This window comes from Portunus trituberculatus, chromosome 6 (genome assembly GCF_017591435.1).
Source record: "Portunus trituberculatus isolate SZX2019 chromosome 6, ASM1759143v1, whole genome shotgun sequence".
In the NCBI taxonomy this organism is placed as follows: Eukaryota; Metazoa; Arthropoda; class Malacostraca; order Decapoda; family Portunidae; genus Portunus; species Portunus trituberculatus.
Genome location: NC_059260.1, coordinates 6,570,740 through 6,593,098, shown reverse-complemented (window position 1 = coordinate 6,593,098; position 22,359 = coordinate 6,570,740). Strand labels below are relative to the sequence as shown.

The following is a 22,359-nucleotide window of genomic DNA, read 5'->3' as shown; positions in this document are numbered from 1 at the left end:
GCCCAGGGTTGCCACTTCTACAGATTAATCTGTGGATCTACAGATTTTGGGTCTGATTTCAGATTGTCAGATTTTCTGTGAAAAAGATGCTAACTATGACTCTCTTAAGGTATCCTAGGCCTACTGCAGCCAGCAGTACCTAGTGCAAGAGTACCTTAAGGCATAGTTATGGGGCTGTTACCTCCACGTGGTTCCTGCTGGTAATGAGTCTAACTCGGCCAAATACAGTCCCAGAGTGTCGAGCCAAGGGCTGTGGCTAATTATCCACTGTCCCTTTCCGTATGGCACTCGTACAGCAATGGGGTATGCCTAGGCACTTATCCTTAACACCTTCACTAATCTGGTGTCTCCCGGCATGTGTGGTCCATTATCCTTGTATGTCGGGGGCCGTCGTCCCAGATTTGCTGGTCGCTGTTAGCTCCTCACCAGGAGAGATTTTCCAAAATATTTTTTTACTTTCTAAGAATAAATTAAATAACAAAAGTTTGTAAATACTTACCCAATGAAAATCACACATTTTCTGTGTCTGCCACCTACCAACTACTGGCCACATTCGGAATTAAACTATGTAAACAACACAGGTCACAGATAAAGGTAAGGTGAGACTTTTGACTCGGTATGATAAATCAGCTCAACCATATTTGAGTAAGTTCATTACTCAATATTTACTGTACATTCTATAATGTGTGAAGGTAGTGCTATGATTTCTGTAGTTGGTGACGGCTAATAAATGCGGGCAAACTTTCGGTTTATGAGATTGCTTATGTACTTGATCAAAACGCATGGTAGGCCTACTGATCCTCTATTTGATCTTTTAGTTCATATTTCAGTAAATGTTTGTGCCATATAATGCATCTTGTGTTTATAATGTTGAGATGTGCATGGGCTTGCTTGTAATGTAGTTGGTTATTGTGGATTCTCTGCTTCGTTCATAGGCACAGTATTTGGCATGATATGGTGACTGCCTATATAGGGCCAGTCCAGTCTGCACCCAACCCGTACCTCATAGGCAAGGCCACTCCTCACCATTGTTAGCCTACCCTCTTGTTAGGCACTCCTGAGTCCATACCATCCTGCTTCTTGTGTAAGTTATTCATTACCACCATCATATGTTAAAATAATGGGCGCTGTTTTGGTGTTATCTACCGTTATTTTTAATTCATGGTGCCACACACCCCTACTGACATAGCCTAACCTAACTAGAACTGTGGCAGACAACTGGGACTTAATTTAACCTAACCTTGTTCTAAAAGTAGGGCAGATCTCATTGAGACAATAATATCATTAGAAAGCTTGTAACTTGTTCTACATGTATATACTGTATATCTGCCATGTGGAGCTTTTGTAAATATTAACTGCTTATCTTATACACAGGTTGACATGAGCTTCTTGTGGGTCTGTTGTGTAACTGTGTTCTCTTAACTTCTCTATCATAGGTGTCATCATGGACGACAGTGATCTTGAGGGGTATAATTCACAGGAAGAGAGGAGAGCTGGTGCCAAAAAGAAGATATATTCCCAGAAATATTCTAAAGAGTTTGAAACCGATCTTCAACTAAAACACTGGGTTAAACAAGGTTCAAAGGGAGAAAATTTTGCTTACTGCAGTGTATGCAATGTTCACCTTAAATTGACTGGTGGTAAAATAGATTTAAAAAGACACACTGAAAACAAAAACACATAGGTAACTCAAAGGCAATTCAGGGTCAAAGCTCACTTACAACCTTACTGGTTGACAAAACTGATGATAATGTCAAAGAAGGTGAACTAAGATTAGCAGCCTTTATAGCAGAGCATGATTTACCCTTGTCTATAGCTGATCATCTGCCCAAATTAATGAAGACTGTTTGCAAAGATTCAAAGATTGCTGAAAATATTAAATGTGGCCGAACAAAAGCAACTGGACTAATCAATAATGTAACTGGTAAGGAGTATCATGAGCAACTTATTCAACGTTTGAGTGAAAATAAATTTTCATTAATTGTAGATGAGTCTACTGACAAAGGGTGTGTGAAGCATCTTTGCATTATCCTGTTAAATTGGCTACTGAATAATTAGTAGAAGACCTAGTTCAGGCTTTAGGGTATGAAAATAATGTTAATAAAGGCACTTTTAGAAATCTACAGATTTCTACAGATTTTTTGGTATCCAATTTCAGCTTTCCTTAAGATTTTGGTGGCAACACTGGTCATGCCTCACGAGGCAGGGTGATGACGCGTAGTGTATACGGGCCTTAATACCGCTCATTTCCACGTCAAGTTGGTGCAGTGGGCGGTGATGCACCCCTATTATCGCATCAACTTGTTGGTGAGAGTTATAGTGGTTGTGTATGTGTGTCAGAAAAGGTGAGGGGGGAGGGGAGAAGGGAATCAACCTGCCACTGCAGTGGGTGTCAGTCAGAGGAAAACCAAGCGGGAGGGGAGGGGAGGGGGATAGACTGACACCTCTGCATTATTATCATACTGGGCCACACAACACAAACTTCTGCTTTCAAATAAATATATAATATATAGATATAATCTATTGATGTTATTAATATAATAATATTGGGGGTGTATAGGTGACGGGGAAGGGGAAGAGCCGCCAATGGATTTTTCGTCCAGGGTGCAAAACTATAGCCAAGACCGCCTCTAGAGGTTCAGGAATTATCTAGTCTCTCTGGCTCTACCTCACACTCCAACACTTAGTACATATCGACTGAACAAGACCTGTCGGTCTGTTTTGCGATCTCTCTCTCTCTCTCTCTCTCTCTCTCTCTCTCTCTCTCTCTCTCTCTCACCGATATTCAGTCGGAAACTACGGCTTGCAATTTCAGTCGAAAATTGATACGTGTGAACCCGCCTTTATTCTTCGTCCGAGCAGCAACTAGTAACCAGCCAGTGACACGTTTGTTTGATGCAATCAGCGGCTATTCTCCACTTGTTCATCGTGTGAATGCTATCGGTCCATCGGGTGAAACCTGCCGGCTGCTTTAATAATTCACGGCTGCAGGCAGCCCCATATGAATTTCCTTTCATGCAGTTATGATCACAAGGACGTCTTAATTATTTCTTATTACATATGAGTTAACGAACCGAAAATTTTTATTGATTATAGCGGTCATTTAACAATATGAACACGAAGTTTTCCTTTTTTTTCTTTTTCCATGATGTGGAAAATTATTTGGTCAATGGAGGATTAAGGTCAAGATCAAAATATTAGCGTTTAAAGGCCCCGCTTTTACTGCCGCCATCTTTATAAACAAAACTGAGGTTAGGGGAGCACCACGGGGAATCTTTCAACAATATCTCTTCTCTGTCTTATTGGTAGGTCAAGAGCTTTTGTCCCTGGGTACGTGTGGTCCCCTGGAAGCCTCACAGCTCCAGGGCATGAGAGGTGTGATGTGTGAGGCCAAGAAATGAAGAGTAAAGGAGGGAGTGTTGGTCCTTCCCTCTGTGTGGTTTGAGTGAGTGGCTCGTGTTTTGAAATGGTTTGGTTTGTCTTCCACAGGACTGTCTTTAGAGTCCACCAATCAAACTTGTTGTGTCTTCAGTGCGTTTCATCTCTTTGCTGATTTGGTTTCCTCATTAAACTATCGGCATAATAATGAAAGTACTCTTGTAATCCTCATTTATTTCCATTACAATCTGTTAAACTGGTAGAGTGATTTCGAAAACAAGGAAACTCGAATACCTTCTTATAAGGCGTGTTAAATTAGTTCTAGAATGACGAGAATCTAGCACTACCGTAGTATAAACACATTAGTCATGTTAAGCTTGCAAGTCCACCACTTTTCTAGAACTCTGATGCACTGCAGCTGTTGGATGCTGCACCCTGAAGGTTGGGACTTTATGGAATAGGAGGCTTATTTGGTACTTCCCTCAGAAACTTATCAAGCCTTCCTTTGAATGCCTTGGTGCTGCTTTTTCTAAGGTCCCTGGTAAATCTTACCAATAGCACCTCTTTTAAGTATTTTTAGATATCCCTCCTTCCTCCCTCAGCAAGCTTGGGAGCACATGGGGAATCAGGGCTTTAGGGGGCAGACAAATTTAGCAAAATTTGCCCTCCAAAAAAGTCTGTGAACCCCCTTAATCTAAATTAGCTGGGAGGCTGTGCTCCCAGACCCACCTCCTAAGGGCTTTACCAAAACCTAACTAGATGGTGATTTTTGGGTGGCACCTACCAAATCTTGAGAGCTTGTGTAAGGCCGGTTGCCAGATAAAATCACAAAAAAACTTGTTGTTTATAAACTACTTCATCACGAAATGTCAGTATTTTACTGCTTCATGAGGAGATGCTATTGTCGTAGTCTGATCTGTTGCACAATGTTGCATACTTCTCTAGCAACTGGTTAAAGACACTGCAATTAAATTTTCCCTTTACTTAATAATTACTATTAATACATACACATCCAATACATCTCCAGCAATCAGCACCCTTCAAATATACATATACCACATGTGAAAATAACTGCAATCTTCATACATGAACACATAAATTTACTCACAAAGGATTTTTGTTCTCTTCACTGGACAATATATATATTTGCGTTATGATGAACTACTCAATTAGCTCAAATGTAACACTCAATAAAATATATAGACATTACAGCAATGTACTCATCAACCCACATATGACACATAAGTAATATGTCTGTTATGGTGACTTCCTCCTTAATTCACATATATATATCCACATCATGGCCATTTTACTCATAATACTCAAGACTTTGATACCAGAAATAATTTATACAGACACAACAATTACTCAGTGCAGCGATGTTCTCATAGCACTCACAAAACACCAGAAAGATATGACATGGCCACAACAACTACTCTTTCCATCACTATTACTTAGTAACCAAATATCAAAGTACTAAATGTAGACATCCTATCATTATTCTTCCATCCCCTCTTACATAGAAAATAGAAAAGGAATGAACCACCTTTTCACCCTTAACAACCCATTAATCCCAAGGTGATGGCAGAGAAATGGGACGACAGAGCGAACGACTCCCCAGAGGTTGTGTATGACGGGTTCTCCCCCACCACCACTCAACCCCAAGGTCTCCCCCCTTCCACCACCCCATCCCAGGCCCTCCCTCCACCCCACCCAGCCTTTGTGGGGGAGGGGGATGGCACTGTGTCACTCGGGGGGCCTTCAGGGCCTGCCTCCTTCATCACTGATACACAGGTGAGGTGAGAGGTTAGGTTTAGTGGAGAGGTGATAAGATGAATAATTAAATGGTTTAGTGAGGTTAGGTTTAAAGTTTGGCACGATGAAGTTGTGTTGAGTTAGGTTAGGTTGAGTGGAGAAGTGATGAGGTGAACACTTAGAGGGTTTGGTTAAATAGTAAGAGAACACCAACTCTCTCGGATCTGTTCAGGGACTGGCAGCTAAACGGACCTTTTTGTTTGATCGTTTTTGTTGTCCTTGGGCTAGGTTTTCCCTCTTGCATAAAAAGAAGAAATAGAAGAAAAGGAACTCATCAAAGAAGCATGGAGAGAAGCCTTGAAGGGAAGGTGGAGGGGAAGGCAGAGTGAGATAGAGATGAAGTGGTGGTAGCAGTGCAGAGGATGACTGGCAACAGAGGGAGCTGCAAAGGGAAGAAAAAGCTGGAGGAGACTCATACTTTGCACCAACCCCTCTAAGGAAACTGCTCTAGGAGAAGAGAAGAGAAGGTTGTGTTAGGTGAGGTAAAATAAGGTTAGGTTAGTGGAACTGTTTCTTAGTAGAATGTCAGCTGTTTTTTGGCTAATGTTAATAATTACATTTGTCTTTTTTTCAGTTTTTTGTTCATATTCTTATTCTTTAACTGTCAATTTTAATCACATTATATATTCACAGTAAGAATATTAAAATGTCATTAGTAACTAGAAAAAACAATAACAATAACAATTTACTTCAGAGGGATAACAACTTACAACCACCACCACCATCACTACAGCAACAACAACTACAACAGCAGCAGGATGGGGAGGTAGCAGCAGTAGCAGACAGGGGGCAGCTGTGTTTCGTATGCTGTGGCTCTGTGGCAGACAGCAACTACAAGAGTGTGAGGTCATCCATGAACCACTCCCATGCCCCACTGCTGGTACTGCTAACAGAGGTGCTGGGCTACAAGCTGGACACAGGGCAGCTACACTCAGAGGTGACTTGGTGACTTGTAATGTGTCTGTGTGCTGATGTGCTGGTCAGTCTTTTGTGATTTTTAGATTGGTAGACACACACAGAACAACACACAGGAGCTGGACCAGAGGGTGGAGGAAGTGATTAGGTTGGGAAGATTTAGTAAGGGGGTTTAGGAGACCAATGAAAGTGAGAATGAGATCCCAAGTGGCAGTGAAGGAAATTATGACAAGGATAGGGAAGCTGGCCGATGATACTGAACATATAGATATTTGGATAAAAAGAGATATGAACTTAGAGGAGAGGGAAAAAGAGAAAATGCTAAAAAATTAAGCTAAAAAAAATAAATAAATGATAAAATAAAATAAAACAAGAAAAAGGATGGAGATCAAGAAAAAATGTTCTACTGGAGGGTTCTGGATGTGAGACTAAAGAAGTGGTATCTACGGAAGAAAAAGGAGGTTGTAGAGGAGGCAAGAAATTAAGAGTGACATATACTAATATAAATGGGTTGTTGTCCAGCATGTTGGAGGTTAAAGATTATTTGAAAGAGAAAAACTCGGATGTTATGTGCATTGTTAAAACAAAACTAAGAGTGGAGATCCATGTAAATTTTAAGGAAGAGGGATACAATAGCTGGAGAAGAGACGGGAAGGGTAAAGGGGGAGAAGGCGTGCTAATAATGGTTCGTGATAATATATGTGTGGAGGATGTACAATATGGTGAGGGCAAGGTGGAAGTAATGGGAGTAACAATCAAAACAAAGGAATTGGGAAAAAGGAAAATCATAGTTACATATGTGCCACCTAAGACAAATACATGGGGAACTGAGGAACATAAAGACATGCAAAGAGAGGTAATTAAGTGCTTAAATAATATGTTGAGAAGAGATGGAAGAATACTTTTAGTTGGAGACTTTAACTGTAAAAAAAATAAACTGGAGAGAGAGATGGAAGTAATGAATAATGCTGGACAGTGGAGCGAGGAAGTGTTATAGTTGATTATGGTTAATACAGTGGATCATTGGGTGGAGGAGTCAACAAGGTACAGGGGGCAAGTAGAACCATCATTGCTTGACCTAGTATTCACAAAGAAACCAGAACCACCTTCAATACAAATACAGGAGGAGGATGGGATAAGTTACAGAGATGACTACAAAGGAGAGAAATTAAATTATGCAAGAGCGGATTTTGAAAAATTAAGGATTTTTTTGCTGATATTGTGTGGAGTAATATTATGTACGGAAAGACAATTACAGAAATGTAATGTAGGAATAGAAAAAATATGTACCTGTGTATAGAGTTAAGAAAAAAATACATGGTTGGTACAATGCTAGATGCATACAAGCTAAAAAGACAAAAGATAAAGCTTGGAAGAAACTCATAAAACAGAGAAATGACAATAACAGACGGCAGTACAGGGATGCGAGAAATGAATATATTAGAGTAAGGAGAGAGGAAGAAACTTTGAGAAAGGTGTGGTGAATAAAAGCAAAGACGAAGCAAACCTTTCTACAAATTTATAAATGGCAAAATGAAGAATAAAGAAACAATAGAAAAAATAATTATAGAGGGAAGACATACCAGAGAAGGAAATATGTGAAATAATGAATGAGAGCTTCAGAACTGTGTTCACTGTAGAAGATCTTACAGAACCAAATAGGACATTGCATTGCCAAGGATTATAGCAAACCACAGTGCACAAAGAAGATATTAGAAAATTATTGGACAATTTGGATGCCAGAAAAGCAATGGGGCCAGATGGTGTTTCAGGGTGGGTGCTAAAAGAATGTAAAGAACCACCACTGGATCCAATTTGGGATATAATTACAAGTTCACTAAATGAAGGGAAAGTTCCACTAGAATGGAAAGGTGCCAACGTAATACCGATAATTTAAATGGGGAAAGGCAACTGAGCCATTAAATTGCAGACCAGTGTCACTTACAAGCATTATGGGAAAGTTGTTTGAAATAATCATCAAAGAAAAATGTGTTAAACATTTGGAAGAAGAACAAGTCATAACAAAGAGACAATTTGGGTTCAGGACAGGATGGTCATGTGTGTCAAATTTATTAAGCTTCTACTCAAGAGTGATAGAAGGATTGGATAACAGAGATGGATGGGTGGACACAGTATACCTGGACATAAACAAGGCTTTTGATGAAGTCCCTCATGGAAGACTAGTTTGGAAACTAGAGAACAAAGGAGGACTGTGAGGAACTTTGTTAAAGTGGACAAGGGATTATTTGAAGGACAGGAAGATGAGAACTGTGATCTGAGATACATACTCATCTTGGGGTAAAGTAACAAGCAGAGTGCCACAAGGGTAAATGTTAGTCCCCATTATGTTTCAGATTTATGTAAATGACATTCACAATGGAATAAACAGTTATATTAATTTATTTGCTGATGATGCAAAGCTACTAAGAGTAATCAAAACCTGGGAGGACTGTCTGCTGTTACAAGATGATATAAACAAGATCTATGAGTGGAATGAGAAGTGGAAATTTGAGTTCATTGCCAAGAAATCATGTAATGGAGCTAGGAAAGAGCAAAAGAAGACTGGTATGGGACTATTTGATGGGAGAGGAACAAGTAATGAAGACTAAAGAGCAAAAATATCCGGAGTGAGGAAAATCTGAACTCAGAAAAACACATAAGCAAGATATTTGGTATATCATATAAAATAAGAGTGGCATTTCAATTCAGGGACAAAGATATGATGAAAAAAATCATCACAAGCATGATATGTCCAAAGCTTGAATATGCAGCTGTGGTGTGGTGTCTGAGCTCTATAAAAGATATAAGAAGATTAGAACAGATATAGAAGATTGCTACAAAGATGGTGCCGTAACTAAAGGACTTAACATTTGAAGAGCGGCTGAAGGAGGTGGGACTACCAACCTTACAAGGTAGAAGAGAATGAGGAGATCTAATAACGATGTACAAGATAGTCAATGGCACTGAAAAGATAAACAAGGAAGACCTAGTGCTGTTGACAAAAGAAGATGGAAGGACAAGATGTCTTGTATAGAAAATCAGGATGAGGCAGCGTGTAAAAGATGTTGGAAAATACGGCTTTCCACACAGAACAGTGGAGAAGTTTAATGCATTGAATAATGAAGTTGTTACAGCATATAATATGCATAACTTTAAGAAAAAACTGGATAATTGAAGATAGGACATTATGAGCCCTGCTCAAACCCTGCACTAGGTAAATACTCTCTCTCTCTCTCTCTCTCTCTCTCTCTCTCTCTCTCTCTCTCTCTCTCTCTCTCTCTCTCTGGTTTTATTTATGCAATTAGCAAAACTCTTTAACTCATGAAAAATCAAGTGAATAATAATAATAGTACTTAATAATAGTAACAAAATAATAGAAATAATAATCTATCTGTCTACATACAAGGCCAGCAAACCCACACATCACTCACACTCATAGCCCTGTCAGCCCACGGTAGAAAGGAACAATATTTTGGACAACACTGAGACACCCAAGAAGTTTAGACAGACTACAGCCAGTATAATACTGTTCCCTTCCTACCAGGTGGTGTGTAAGAACTGTTACCGGCTCTTGGATATCATTGACGAGCTGCACCAAACACTAACTGAATCCAAGACTGACGTGAGGACCAAGTTTCTCGAGACTATCCAGCGCCTGAGACTCAAGTACCCACGGACAGACAAGGTGAGTGACCTCTTGTATACTCTTGAACTCCGTGCCTGCTTCTGTATTTTCATCTTCCTATGACTTGAATGCTTTTAAGAGGGTGGTTTCAAGACATTTATCCCATTCTTTTGTGTAACTCTCTTAGACCTGCTCAGGGACTGGAATCTCAGTGGGCCTTTTTTGTCTATTAATTTCTGTTGCCCTTGGCCAGATTACCACTCTTACATAAAAGAAAAGACTGTGCAAGCTCCAAGTACCTTCAGACAGAAAAGATGAGTGCGTTCTTGTATACTTAAGCATTATGTTTGGACTTTGCCAGCTTCTGTTCAAACATTGCTGGCTGTTGTGCAGCTGGGATCTGCCCTATTTTTCTGTCCCTTTTAAAAAACCAGGAAATCCCTTTTGTTACCAGTAAACCCTCTAAGAATACCAAGAAATTCCATATGATATCAGTTAACTTTATATTTCCTGTAAATCCCGTTTTTTAATATCAATAAATATTTTTTTATATATACCAATAAACACTTATAATACAAAGAAATCCCTATTTATGATACTAAGAAATCTCTTTTGGTACTAAAAACACATTAAAATAAGCTGCCAATCCCTTTTTTTCCTTCTTACTTTAAAAAAAGGGGAAAGGGAAAAAAATACATTTTTTGCCGCTCCAAATGTTAACCTGTCGAATGCACAACAGGGTTCCAGTAGTCTTACCCATGGTGTGCAATTAGGGGCATAAAAAAATTCTCAAAAATCAATTTTAATGTTATGAGATGAAAGATTGCATGGAAAACTACGTATAGGAAAATATTAGTTCACTATATTCTTTAGTTCAGGCATGGTGGTGTAGTAAGAATTGCAGTGTTTCAGCCAGCTGAAAGTTGTGGTTGTGAGTGATGTGATGGACTGATAGTTGTTATGGTGGGGGGTAAGATGTTTAAGTAACACACTGAGCATGGTGTGGTTTATAATAAATAACTGTAGATTTACTTATATTTCAGGATTATCTATCTGTCCAGTAGGCTATAGTGTTTCCACATGGCCTATTGTACTGTAAAAGTTGCTTTTACTGTATCATCAACACACAGGCTGAGTTAATATTAGTCAGTAGGCATCTCAGTACAGACAACTAATGTGTACTGTATTCGTCAGTACAAGCTCAGGAACTGTTAAGAGAAATCATTAAAGTACCCACAGCCTGAACTGTGGCTCACACTCACTTTCCAGCCTGAGCTGTCAGGTTATTCCTCATTCATTTTAGTTTTTGCTTCTCTTGCTCAGTATCCCTCTTACATTTGTAAAGAAAATTATAAAAAATACATTTAACACTGCTGTTAAAAAGAACATTAGCAGTAAGAAGGATTCAACTCTCCTGTAGCAGACTGTTATCTTCTGACCCTGGTCAGATGCTGAAGCCGAGGTGCCTGCGGTGTGTGCAGATGTCCCAGTCCTCTGCTAGGCGCCGGGGCCGGGGCCGGGGCTGGAAGGGCCGCGTGGAGGACACAAGGGGCCGTGGCAAGGGTGGCAGGGGCAGGGGCAGAGGTGCAACTAGAACAGAAGATGGGAATGACCTTGGCAGTGATAATGATCTGGAGGTAAGAGCCTTTTTAAGGTCTTTTTGAGTTCTTTGTGGTATTTTTTTTATCCTTTTACTCCTATGGGTGTTTTTGTTAACATGCAGATCTTTAGTAAGTTTTTTTTTCAAAGGACATAAAAGTAAAATGAAGATAATGTAATCTTTCATAAACTACAAACATATACAAAAAGGAGACTAGTAGAAAAAATGTCATTTCAAAGTTTTTTTATAATTGTGAGAAAGATTAACAGGTGGTGAAAGTGTGTGTGTGTGTGTGTGTATTTACTTAGTTGTATTTACCTAGTTGTAGTTTTACAGGGCCTGGGCTTTATGCTCGTGTGGCCCCGTCTCCATATCTACACTTATCCAATCTTACTTTAAAACTATGCACACTCGTTGCAGACACTACTTCTTCATTCAAACTGTTCCACGTCTCAACACATCTTTGCGGGAAACTATGCTTTTTAATATCTCTTACACATCTTCCCTTCCTCAGCTTCTTACTATGTGATCTTGTGCTTCAACTGGCATATTCTTCTCTCAGGATCAGATACTCATTGTCCACTTGGTCCATTCCGTTTATCAATTTATAAACTTGTATGAGATCCCCTCTCTCCCTTCTCTGCTCCAATGTTGGAAGATCCATAGCCTTTAGTCTCTCCTCATATGTCATCCCTTCAAGTTCTGGGACCATTCTTGTAGCCATTTTTTGTAGTCTCTCCAACTTCCTTATGTGTTTCTTTTTGTGAGGGGTCCACACTACTCCTGCATATTCCAATCTGGGTCTTATTATAGTACTTATCAGTTTCTTCATCATTTCTTTGTCCATGTAGTGAAATGCTATTCCAATATTCCTTAGCAAATTATGTGTCTCTGAAAATTCTATCAATATGGCTTGCCGGTTGATTATTTTCTTCTATCGTCACTCCCAAATCCTTTTCCTTTTTTACTTTCTCCAGTTCTACTCCATCTCCCATCTTATAGATTCCCACTGGTCATCTTTCACTCTTTCCCATTTCCATGACATGGCTTTTGTCCACATTGAATTCCATCTCCCACTCTTTACTCCATTCCCAGATCTTATTTAGGTCTTCTTGCAGTATTTCACAATCCTCTTTTTGCTTTATAACTCTGCACAGTTTCGCATTGTTCGCAAACAGATTTATGTAGCTCTTCACTCCTTCTGGCATGTCATTTATATAAATGAGAAAAAGTATTGGCGCCAATACTTACCCTGTGGCACTCCGCTTTCTACTGCTCTCCACTTGGACTTCATATCTTTGACTACCGTCCTTATTTCTCTTCCCCTCAAATAATTTTCCATCCATCTCAATGTGTTTCCTTTTAAACCACCCTTCTCCTCTAATTTCCACAGTAACTTTGTATGTGGCACTTTATCAAATGCCTTTTTTAAATCCAAGTAAATACAACCAACCCATCCTCTCTCTCTCTCTTGTTACACACGACCGACCTTTTCTAAAGCCAAATTGGCTATTTGATAATAATTTGTTGTCTTCAAGGAACTTGATCCATTGTTTCTTTATAACTTTTTCACACATCTTACATATTACACTAGTTCAGGGGTTCTCAAACTTTTTCTTGTTGAGTACCCCCTGAGTTATAAGACCATCTTCCCAAACCCCCAATAATCTGACAATGAACAGAATGGCAATTTATTGACTAACTCATTAAAGTACAATAATTATGCAAAGGATATTATAAAATTATTCAAATTTTAATGACATTCAGCTAGCACTGAATTTCATAATCCACAACTACCACTATTTAAATTTTAAATATGTTTTTCGTCAGCCATCTAAGTACCCCTAGAAATCTTCTTGTGAACTCCTGGGGGTTTGCAAACCCCAGTTTGAGAACCCCTGCACTAGTTAGTGATACTGGTCTGTAATTTAGAGGTTCTTCCTTCCTTCCACTCTTATATATGGGAACCACCTCAGCTTTTTTCCATTCTACTGGTACTGTTCCATTTTTTATTGAGCATTTTATGATGTTGTATATAGGACTTGCTAGTTCTTCCCTACATTCTTTCAGTATTCTGCCTGAGACTTCATCCGGTCCCATTGCCTTTTCTTCATCCAGTTCCTTCATTAATTCTTTAATTTCAAGCTTGGTTACTTTAATCTCTTCCATATAGATGGTCTCTCTATTACCCTGTGGTCTTTCAAATTTGGATTCCGAGTAAAGACCTGGAACTTATTATTCAACAGTTCTGCCATACTTTTTGGATCTTTCACCATCCCATTTTCTCCTTTTAACCTTTCTATTGTTTCTTTTTGTCTTATCTTTCCGTTTATGAATCTGTAGAACAATTTTGGTTGCTCCTTGCATTTTTTGACTATGTCCTTTTCATAGATCCTCTCTTCTTCCTTCCTCACTTTAACATATTCATTTCTTGCTATCTTGAAGTTTACCTTATTTACTGCATTTCTATTTCTCCTCCACCTTTTCCATGCTCCATCCCTTTTCTCCTATGCCCTGGCACACTTGGCGTTAAACCAATCTTTCTTTCCTTCTACCTTAGGTCTATATTTCAGGACATATTCCCTGACTCCTGTTTTGTATATTTCCAAAAATAAGTTATATTTCTCTTGCACCTTCTCAGAGTTTTCCATTTCCTCCCAGTTAGCGTATCTGAAATAGTTCTTGAGATTCTCAATATCAGCCTTTCTATAATTTAATCGGTCTCTATCTTCTTTTCCCTCTTCTATATCCATTTCTACTATTACATGATCACTCTTTCCCAATGGGCACTTATATCTTATATCATCATTCATTTGTATACCCCTTGTAAAAGCTAGGTCCAATCTCGCCGGCTCATTGTTTCCTCTGAATCTTGCACATTCCTTTACTCTCTGGTCCATCATATTATCTATCATTAAGTTCAGGAATCTTTCTCCCCAGGCTTCTTCCCCCATACCACTTTCATAATTTTCCCAGTCCACTTCTTTACAGTTGAAATCTCCTACTAATATCACTTTTCTCCTTTCTTTAATGATTCTCATTAGACTCCTTATTGTGTCATCTATCATGTCTTTATATTCTTGATTGGTCCATGAATTTGTTTTGGTGGTGCATATATTACAATGATTGTTAACTCTTTTTATTAATATGCATCTTAACATACAGTACTTCTGCTTTTCCTTTCCCACATTCCACTTGGTTTATCACTATCTCCTTCCTTAACATTATCATGACTCCTCCTCCTCCTTTACCCACTCTGTCTCTCCTCCATACATTATACCTATTATCCAAGTCTATTTTGATTGCCTCATTTAGTTTTGTTTCAGCCAGGCATACAATATCCGGATTTTCTTTCTTTATGTAATCTCTTAATTCTAATTTACTTGATAAAACCCCGTCTATGTTCGTATACATCATTTTTAGTCTCTTGCCTTTATCACTTTTAGTTAAACTTGTTCCACTTTTTCCTCTTCCTTCTCTTTTATATACCATTTCCTTATCCTGTCTCCTAGAATTCTCCAAAAAATGCCTTTTTTTCCTCTTCTGACCTTTCATTATTTTTTCCCTTACTGCTGCCAGTTCATTGTATCTCTTCCTTTCTTCCATCATTTCTATTTTATATATATATATATATATATATATATATATATATATATATATATATATATATATATATATATATATATATGCAACCTTCTGTTTCTCTGAATTTAGTTGTTCTGTATAATATTTCTTCTGTTGCTGCTTGTGATTTTAGTAGTATTTTAATTGGTCTCGTTTTTCCTTCTTGATATGGTCCCATTCTGTTTATTTCTTCTACTTCCTCTTCTAAGTTCTGCCTATCTTTGTCATTTAGATTTTTTAGTAGGTCTTTGACTGATTTCATTTCTTCTTTTTCTCTTCTTGGTCTATATTTTATATTTTTTCTTTTTTCCAAATACGATTACACTCTTTTTTTCTGCAATTTCTCTAACTAGATTTTCTTTTGTCTTGAGGACTCCTATCATTTTGTTTGTCATATTTTCATCTCTTCCTTTTAGTTCTTGAATCACCTCCTGAAAATCATCCTTATCTTTCTTATCTTGGACTTTCCATGCTTGTACTTCTTTTTTAATCACATTCTGTACTCTTTCCTCTTCTTTGTATACTAAATGTTTCAGCTTCTCTTTTTCTTTCTCGGCTTTACCGAGTCCTTCCATCTGCTTCTTGTAATTAGCTACTTCCTTTTTTTCAGTTCTTCGTTTTCTGCTCTTAGCCTAGCTTTGTTTTCTTCCACTTTTTTATCCTTTCTCTCAGTTTTTTAAACTTTTTCCTGTTTTTCATTCTCTTTCATTCCCATACTCTCCCTTATCCATTTATCTAGTTTATGTTCAATAGTCAACACTCTCTTGAATAGTGAAGTATTTGCCGTATCGAAACCTTCAAATGCGTTTACTCCCTCATCAACATATTCATCTTCTTCTTTCATTCTTTCCCTAGTCTCATACTTGCATTTAGATGGAATCTCTTCTTTACTCATGATTCTCTAACACTTGATTTCATGAGAACGAGTCCACACTACTTGCCCAGGCCACTGCACGTGTGCGTGTGCATATTACCTAGTTGTGTTTTACAGGAAAATAGCTATGCTTGTGTTGTCCTGTCTCCATACCTATAGTCATCCAGTTTAGCCTTAAAGTCATGAATATTGCTTGCTTGAACTACTGTTTCATCCAAATTGTTCTATATTTCTATGCTTCTGTTTTGGAAAACTATATTTCTTAATGTCTCTTCTACATACAGTCATTTTCAATTTCATGCTGTGTTCCCTTGTATTTCTTCAAGTCCCACACCAATAGGTCTTCTTTGTCAACTATGTCTATCCCCTTCCATGCCCTGTGTATGGCAATTATGTCTCCTCTTTCTCTCCTATGTTGCAATGTTGGAGGTTTTAATATCTTAATCTATCCTCATACATTTGGTCTCTCAAACTTGGAACCATTTTGGTTGCAACACTTTGAATCCTTTCTATCTTCCTTATATCTTTCTTATTATGTGGTGACCATATATTTGTAGCATATTCTAGTTTAGGTCAAATCATGTACGTATTCTGTTAGTTTTTTTTCATCTCTTCATCTATACAGGTAAATGCCCATTTCATTTTTCATAGTAACTCTTATGTTACCCAACTATGTTGCTGATGTGTTTTTCCGGTGATAAATTGTCATTTATTGTAATACCCAGGTCTTTCTCCTCTTTTGTTTACTGAATTTCTATCCCTCCCATAGTGTAAAATTTCTTCTGTCTTCTTTTGCTTTTCCCTAGTTCTATCAGTTTGCAATTTGTTGCATTAAATTCAATCTCCCATTTCTTGCTCCACTTTTATATCTTATTCAAGTCTTTCTGTAGCATTTCACAATCCATATCATTTTCCATTTGTTTCAGTAACTTTGCGTCATCTGCAAATAAGCTCATATAACTGTCCACCTCATCAACAATATCATTGATATACACTATGAACATTACAGGGGCCAGAACTGTTCCCTATGGAACTTCACTTATAACTCTGCATCATTTTGATTCCTCACCATTTATCACTGTTCTCATTTCTGTCTGTTATCCAATCCAGTACTTTTCCTTGTGAACCACCTAGGTTTGTAATTTTTCAAAGCAATCTTTGACGTGGGACTTTATAAAAAGTTTTTTTTTTTTTTTTTTTTTTTAAGATCCAGATGTGTGTGTGTGTGTTGTGTTTATTTATTTGTTTGTTTGTTTCCATATTTGATTCCTTGTGTACTGTCGTTTCTGTTTTTTTCTTTTTTTCTATCCGTCTCTCTCTCTCTCTCTCTCTCTCTCTCTCTCTCTCTCTCTCTCTCTCTCTCTCTCTCTCTCTCTCTCTCTCTCTCTCTCTCTCTCTCTCTCTTTCTCTCTTTCTCTCTCTCTCTCTCTCTCTCTCTCTCTCTCTCTCTCTCTCAAAAAAAAAAGCTCATAAGACTGGCAATGATCATTCCTCCTCCTCCTTTCTTTAATGTTCTCAACAAATTCACCACTACTTACTGAGCACTGAATCTGAACAAACCAGCAGGCTTCAGAAATGGCCTAAAGGTATAGAGGCTCAAGGCAACATAAAAAGAATGAATAAAAATAATAAATGAAAAATTGTTGTTGTAGTGGTAGTGGTAGTGATGGTGGTGGTGGTGGTGATGGTGATGGTGATGGTGATGGTGATGGGAGTGAAGTACCTTGCAGCACTGACCAAGCCCGTTTTCTTCCAGGGCGGCAGAGATTCAAGGGATGGCTTGTGCAAGGTTCCACCACCACCAAACCACCACAACCACCACTACCGTCACTCACCACATCATGGCATCACCACAAGAGGACATATGGGCTTTCCTCATGGAGATAGACGGGACCAAACAGAAGCAAATGGATGGGTTATGGTGGATGGTTTGGATGGTGTGGCTAATGTGGAAGAAGACTTTACCTATGGCAGTGGAGATGGGGAATTTGACACCCTGGAAGAAGAGGAGGAAGAACGGTATTACGACAACATGTATCTTGATTTCTACGAGTGCCACGGAGTCAGAGCCAGAGGACTGCGTTTGTTGTGCGAGGTTTGCATGGGCCACCTCGGCACTCTGCTTCCCCCGGCTGGGCCTCAGAACACTAATGGATGCTGTGCTGTGGAGGTGACACTACACAAGCCCCCAGGAGAAGGGTTGTGGGTATGGAGTCGAGGTGTGAAGCTAGAATCTGTTAATCCACCTTCTGACACGGGAACAAAGGCAGTGAAGACATGCAGCAGCGTTGGTCTCATGAACGGTGATGCAGTCATTAATGCTGCAATGTCTTGTGCGACTCACACAGCACCCCAAGTCAGCTCCAGTGATGCTGTTATGCTGCATACAATGTCCAGTGAACCATCAAATTCTAGTAGCGAGGTTATGCTGAGCCGAACCTCCAGCAGCATCAGTTCAGGTGCTACCATGCTTCCAGTATGTTCCAGGGACAGGACATTGTCACTTCCAGTATCTACCAGTACTCCTGAGTCCCTCATCTCTATAAACAGCCCTCTTCCAGCCTTCCCAGTGTCTCTCAGTGATGTTATGTTACCAGTCTCCACAGCCAACACAACCACTCTTCCAGTGTCTTCTATCAGTAGCCTAGATTGTCTTATCTCCATGAATTATACAATGACTAAGTTGCCACTGTCCACGAGCCTGATCTCCACCAGTAGGAATGCAGTGGCATCTGTCAGTGCCAGAGATACAGTGCCTCATGTGTCTGGCACTGATTTGCTCCTTCACTCTCTGGGCCAGGAAGGGAAAGGGAGTGAGATGGTGAAGGAGTGTGATGGTAATGTTAATGGTGAGGTAAACATGCCGAGTCCTTCTTCAGAGTCATTAGTACTGGGATCTCATATTCCTTCCCTCTCCACACCATCCCCCTCCCTCTCTATTCCTCCATCCCTCTCCTCCCCTCCAACATCACTCTCCACTCCTCCACCTCTCTCATCTCCACCATCCCTCATCCTCTCCTCCCCCACTCCTGCCCTTTCCACTCCCTCACCACTCTCCTCCCCTCCCACTTCCCTCTCCACCCCTCAGACTGTTGTACTGACCACTCCACCACTCTCCACTCCCCCCATGGCCCTGTCCAGTCACTCTCCCCTCTCTCTGCCTCCTGTGAGCACCACCAGATTATCCTATTTTGACATGAAGGATTATATGGACACTCCTGTTAGTAAGGATGTCATTATTCCTCCAGTGGTTCCCCCAGTCAACACACAACCACACAGGACTCCACCGCCCACCACCAAATCTCACAGCCCTTTCAGTCCCCAGCACCTCACTCTCCTCTCCCCAGATCCTCTCACAGCAAAGCCAGACTCTCACAACTCAAACATTTCTGAAAAGTTTACACGAAAGAACTTCTCAGTTTCGTCCAGTGTTGAGGTGCAGGTGTCCTCACTACCCAGTGCAGCTGCACCCACAGTTCTCAAGATGCAGCATACCCCAGAGGATTCCAAGGGGCAGAGGAAAGGACAAGACACTGGGACAAGCAAGAAAGCATCTGATACATTCCAAGACCTGCCTCTCGCTGCCCTGGGGAAGAGGCGACGCAAGCCTTCAGAAAAAGCACGGAATGCCCAGATTAGCAGGTCCAGTACCCGCCCAGGGAAGTTCCCCAGGACAAAAGTGCCCCAGGAAGATGCTCAGCAGAGTGGAGACCCAGTGTCCCGGCAGGAGGAGGCACAGTACAAGTTTGTGTGTGAATACTGCGGCAGGAAGTTTTCATCAGCAACCGGTTTTCGGTACCACGTGGGGAGTCATGGCGTGGGTGCAGGAGTCACTTTCACCTGCGACCTGTGCCCCTACACCACACGGCGGGCCAGTGACCTTAAGAAGCACCAAGTGACCCACACAGGGGAGCGGCCACACCGCTGCCCCGTCTGCTCCCAGGAATTCTCAGTGAACAGTTCATTCCGACGCCACCTGCGAGTGCACAGTGGCGAGCGGCCCCATGTGTGCCCCTCCTGCCCCATGGCCTTCCGCAGCCCTGCCACGCTGCGGCAGCACATGGTACGCCACACAGGGGCGCGGGACTATGTGTGCGAGGTGTGCGGCAGCAGCTTCATCCTGCGCCACCACTACACGCTGCACCGCCGCCTGCACAACGAGGAGCTACCTTTCACCTGCACCCACTGTACCAGTTCCTTCAGGCACCACAGTGCCCTCAGGCAGCACCGCAGGAAGGCACATCCCAGGGAAGAGGCAGCACGGTTACAACAGACCAAATTGCGGCACCTGGTGGTGAAGGGCAACCTGCAGGGAACCCCAACACCTGTACCAGTCCCTGCACCCCCACCACCTCCACCACTACCACATCATCCCTTTGAGGAGATCCTTCAGGAGGACTTGGTCAGTGAGGATTCTGCTGCTTGTGTGGACTCCTGCACCCAAACACTGCCCTCGCCATCATCACCATCATCGTCTATCACACAGGGCAAGGCCAAGGGCCAGAAGGACACCCCCATAGTCCTCACCATCAGTACCCTTGGCACCACATCCCACACAGGACACACCAAGATGCAGGAACTGCCCAAGGACTCCAAGGATACCATTGGCTTGCAAGAAAAGGACACTTGTGCAAACCCAGATTTCTCATATCCTACAATTGAGATCCTGCCTGATCCTATTGCAGAGTCCTTAAGCATTCCTGAGAAATATTTGGTGGTGAAGGAGGAGGAGGTGGTAGGAGGGAATGGTGATTTCTCTTCCTCCTCCTCCTCCTCCACCAGTTCCAGCATTCCCTCTCAGGTGTATATTGTTTTACCTGAGGCTGACGACTGTGCCTCTCATCTTTATATAGTGATGGGAGAACACATCCCTACTTCATTGTCACAATAAATGGCCTTGGTTTAATTCATTATCATTGTTTATTGATAGTGATTTTTATTGTCATTATAATTTTTTCCATTACTGTTATTGTCAGTGTCATTATATTTATTATTATTATTATTATTATCTCTGCATTTTGTCTTTTCACTATCATTAGTGTTATCTTGTTTATTAAAATTTTCTTTCTTATCACCAACATTTTCATGGTTGTGTTGATAGTGACCATATTATTTTTATTCCACATTTATTATTACCATCAGCATTATTATCATTACCATCAGTAATTTCATTTCATCACCTCAGTGTTATAATCTCAATCATTACAATTTTTCACCTTATTTTACTCGTACAATCATATTTATTATCACTATTCACCATCTCATTATCATTATTCAGTTATTGTCACCCTCACCACCATCCTCGCTACCACTATTATCGTCACTCACTGGTGTTTGTACTTGCATGTGTGTCATAGAGAGTTAAGTGTGTTTGTCAGTGTGTAATGTGTGTCTAAAGTGTGTAGTCTAGTCTCTGTACCAAGCTGTGATATGTGAGTATTTGTAGTGATTCTTCCAGTAAATGTCTTGAGATGTGCTCTGTTTCATTGCCCCTCTCCTCAGCCCAAGGATGGAACTGGTGGAGAGAGAGAGAGAGAGAGAGAGAGTGTGTGTGTGTTTTTGTGTGTGTGTGTGTGTGTGTAATTCACCATGGTCGTCTGCTGGTCACCTAGCCAGCTTTCGCCATTACGGCGAGCTCAGAGCTCATAGACCGATCTTCAGGTAGGACTGAGATCACAACACACTCCACACACCAGGAAAGCGAGGCCACAACCCCTCGAGTTACAGCCCGTACCTATTTACTGCTAGGTGAACAGGGGCTACACATTAAGAGGCTTGTCCACTTGCCTCGCCGCTTTCCGGGACTCGAACCCAGATCCTCTCGGTTGTGAGCCGAGCGTGCTAACCACTACACTACGCGGAGTGTGTGTGTGTGGAAGAATCAGCAGCAGGCAAAGGATCTCCATACCTCTGCCCTAACTCAGTTGTAACTCTCTTTTCGTTTGTATCTCTGTTGTGACAATTTTAATTGTCATAATTTGTAGTTCAAATACAGTTGTATGACATAAGTCATTATGGTTTAGTCATTAATTGGTTCTAAATCAATCTAATTTAATAGTAACTCATTCTAACTGAGTAATTATGCTGTTGGTCATAACTCAGTAACTTTTCTTAAGTTATAACTTGGTTAAATTTTACCACAACTGCATCAAATTCACTTGTAACAGTAATCTATCAATACTCTAGTAATCCAGTCAAACTACCCTTCACTCCTCTATAACTCTTGTAACTCACAACCTCATACTTTTTTTTTTTTTTTTTTTTTTTTTTTTTTTTTTTGTGTGTGTGTGTGTGTGTATTTATCTAGTTGCATTGTACAGAGTTTGAGTGGGGCTCATAGTGTCCTGTCTCCATTTATCTAATTTTTCCTTAAAGTTTTGCACATTATGTGCTGTAACAACTTCATTATCCAATGCATTCCACTTTTCTACCGTTCTGTGTGGAAAATTTTATTTTCCAACATCCTTCACACACTGCCTCATCCTGATCTTCTATACATGTCCTCTTGTCCTTTCATCTTCTGTCACC

General features: G+C 40.3%; 1 protein-coding gene across 2 annotated transcripts; it reads left to right on the top strand.

The window, feature by feature from the left end:
* Positions 1–3,227: 3,227 nt before the first annotated feature.
* Positions 3,228–21,305, top strand: LOC123518773. Of its 2 annotated transcripts, none has more exons than XM_045279786.1 (6): positions 3,228–3,305; positions 4,957–5,172; positions 5,927–6,130; positions 9,653–9,793; positions 11,182–11,370; positions 17,588–21,305. In XM_045279786.1, the coding sequence occupies exons 2-6, from the start codon at positions 4,960–4,962 to the stop codon at positions 20,720–20,722; spliced, it is 3,882 nt and encodes a 1,293-aa protein (XP_045135721.1). In that variant the 5' UTR covers positions 3,228–3,305; positions 4,957–4,959; the 3' UTR covers positions 20,723–21,305. The 2 variants fall into 2 exon arrangements, with proteins under 2 accessions (XP_045135721.1, XP_045135714.1); XM_045279779.1 differs by having other exon boundaries at positions 5,888–6,130.
* Positions 21,306–22,359: the final 1,054 nt, after the last annotated feature.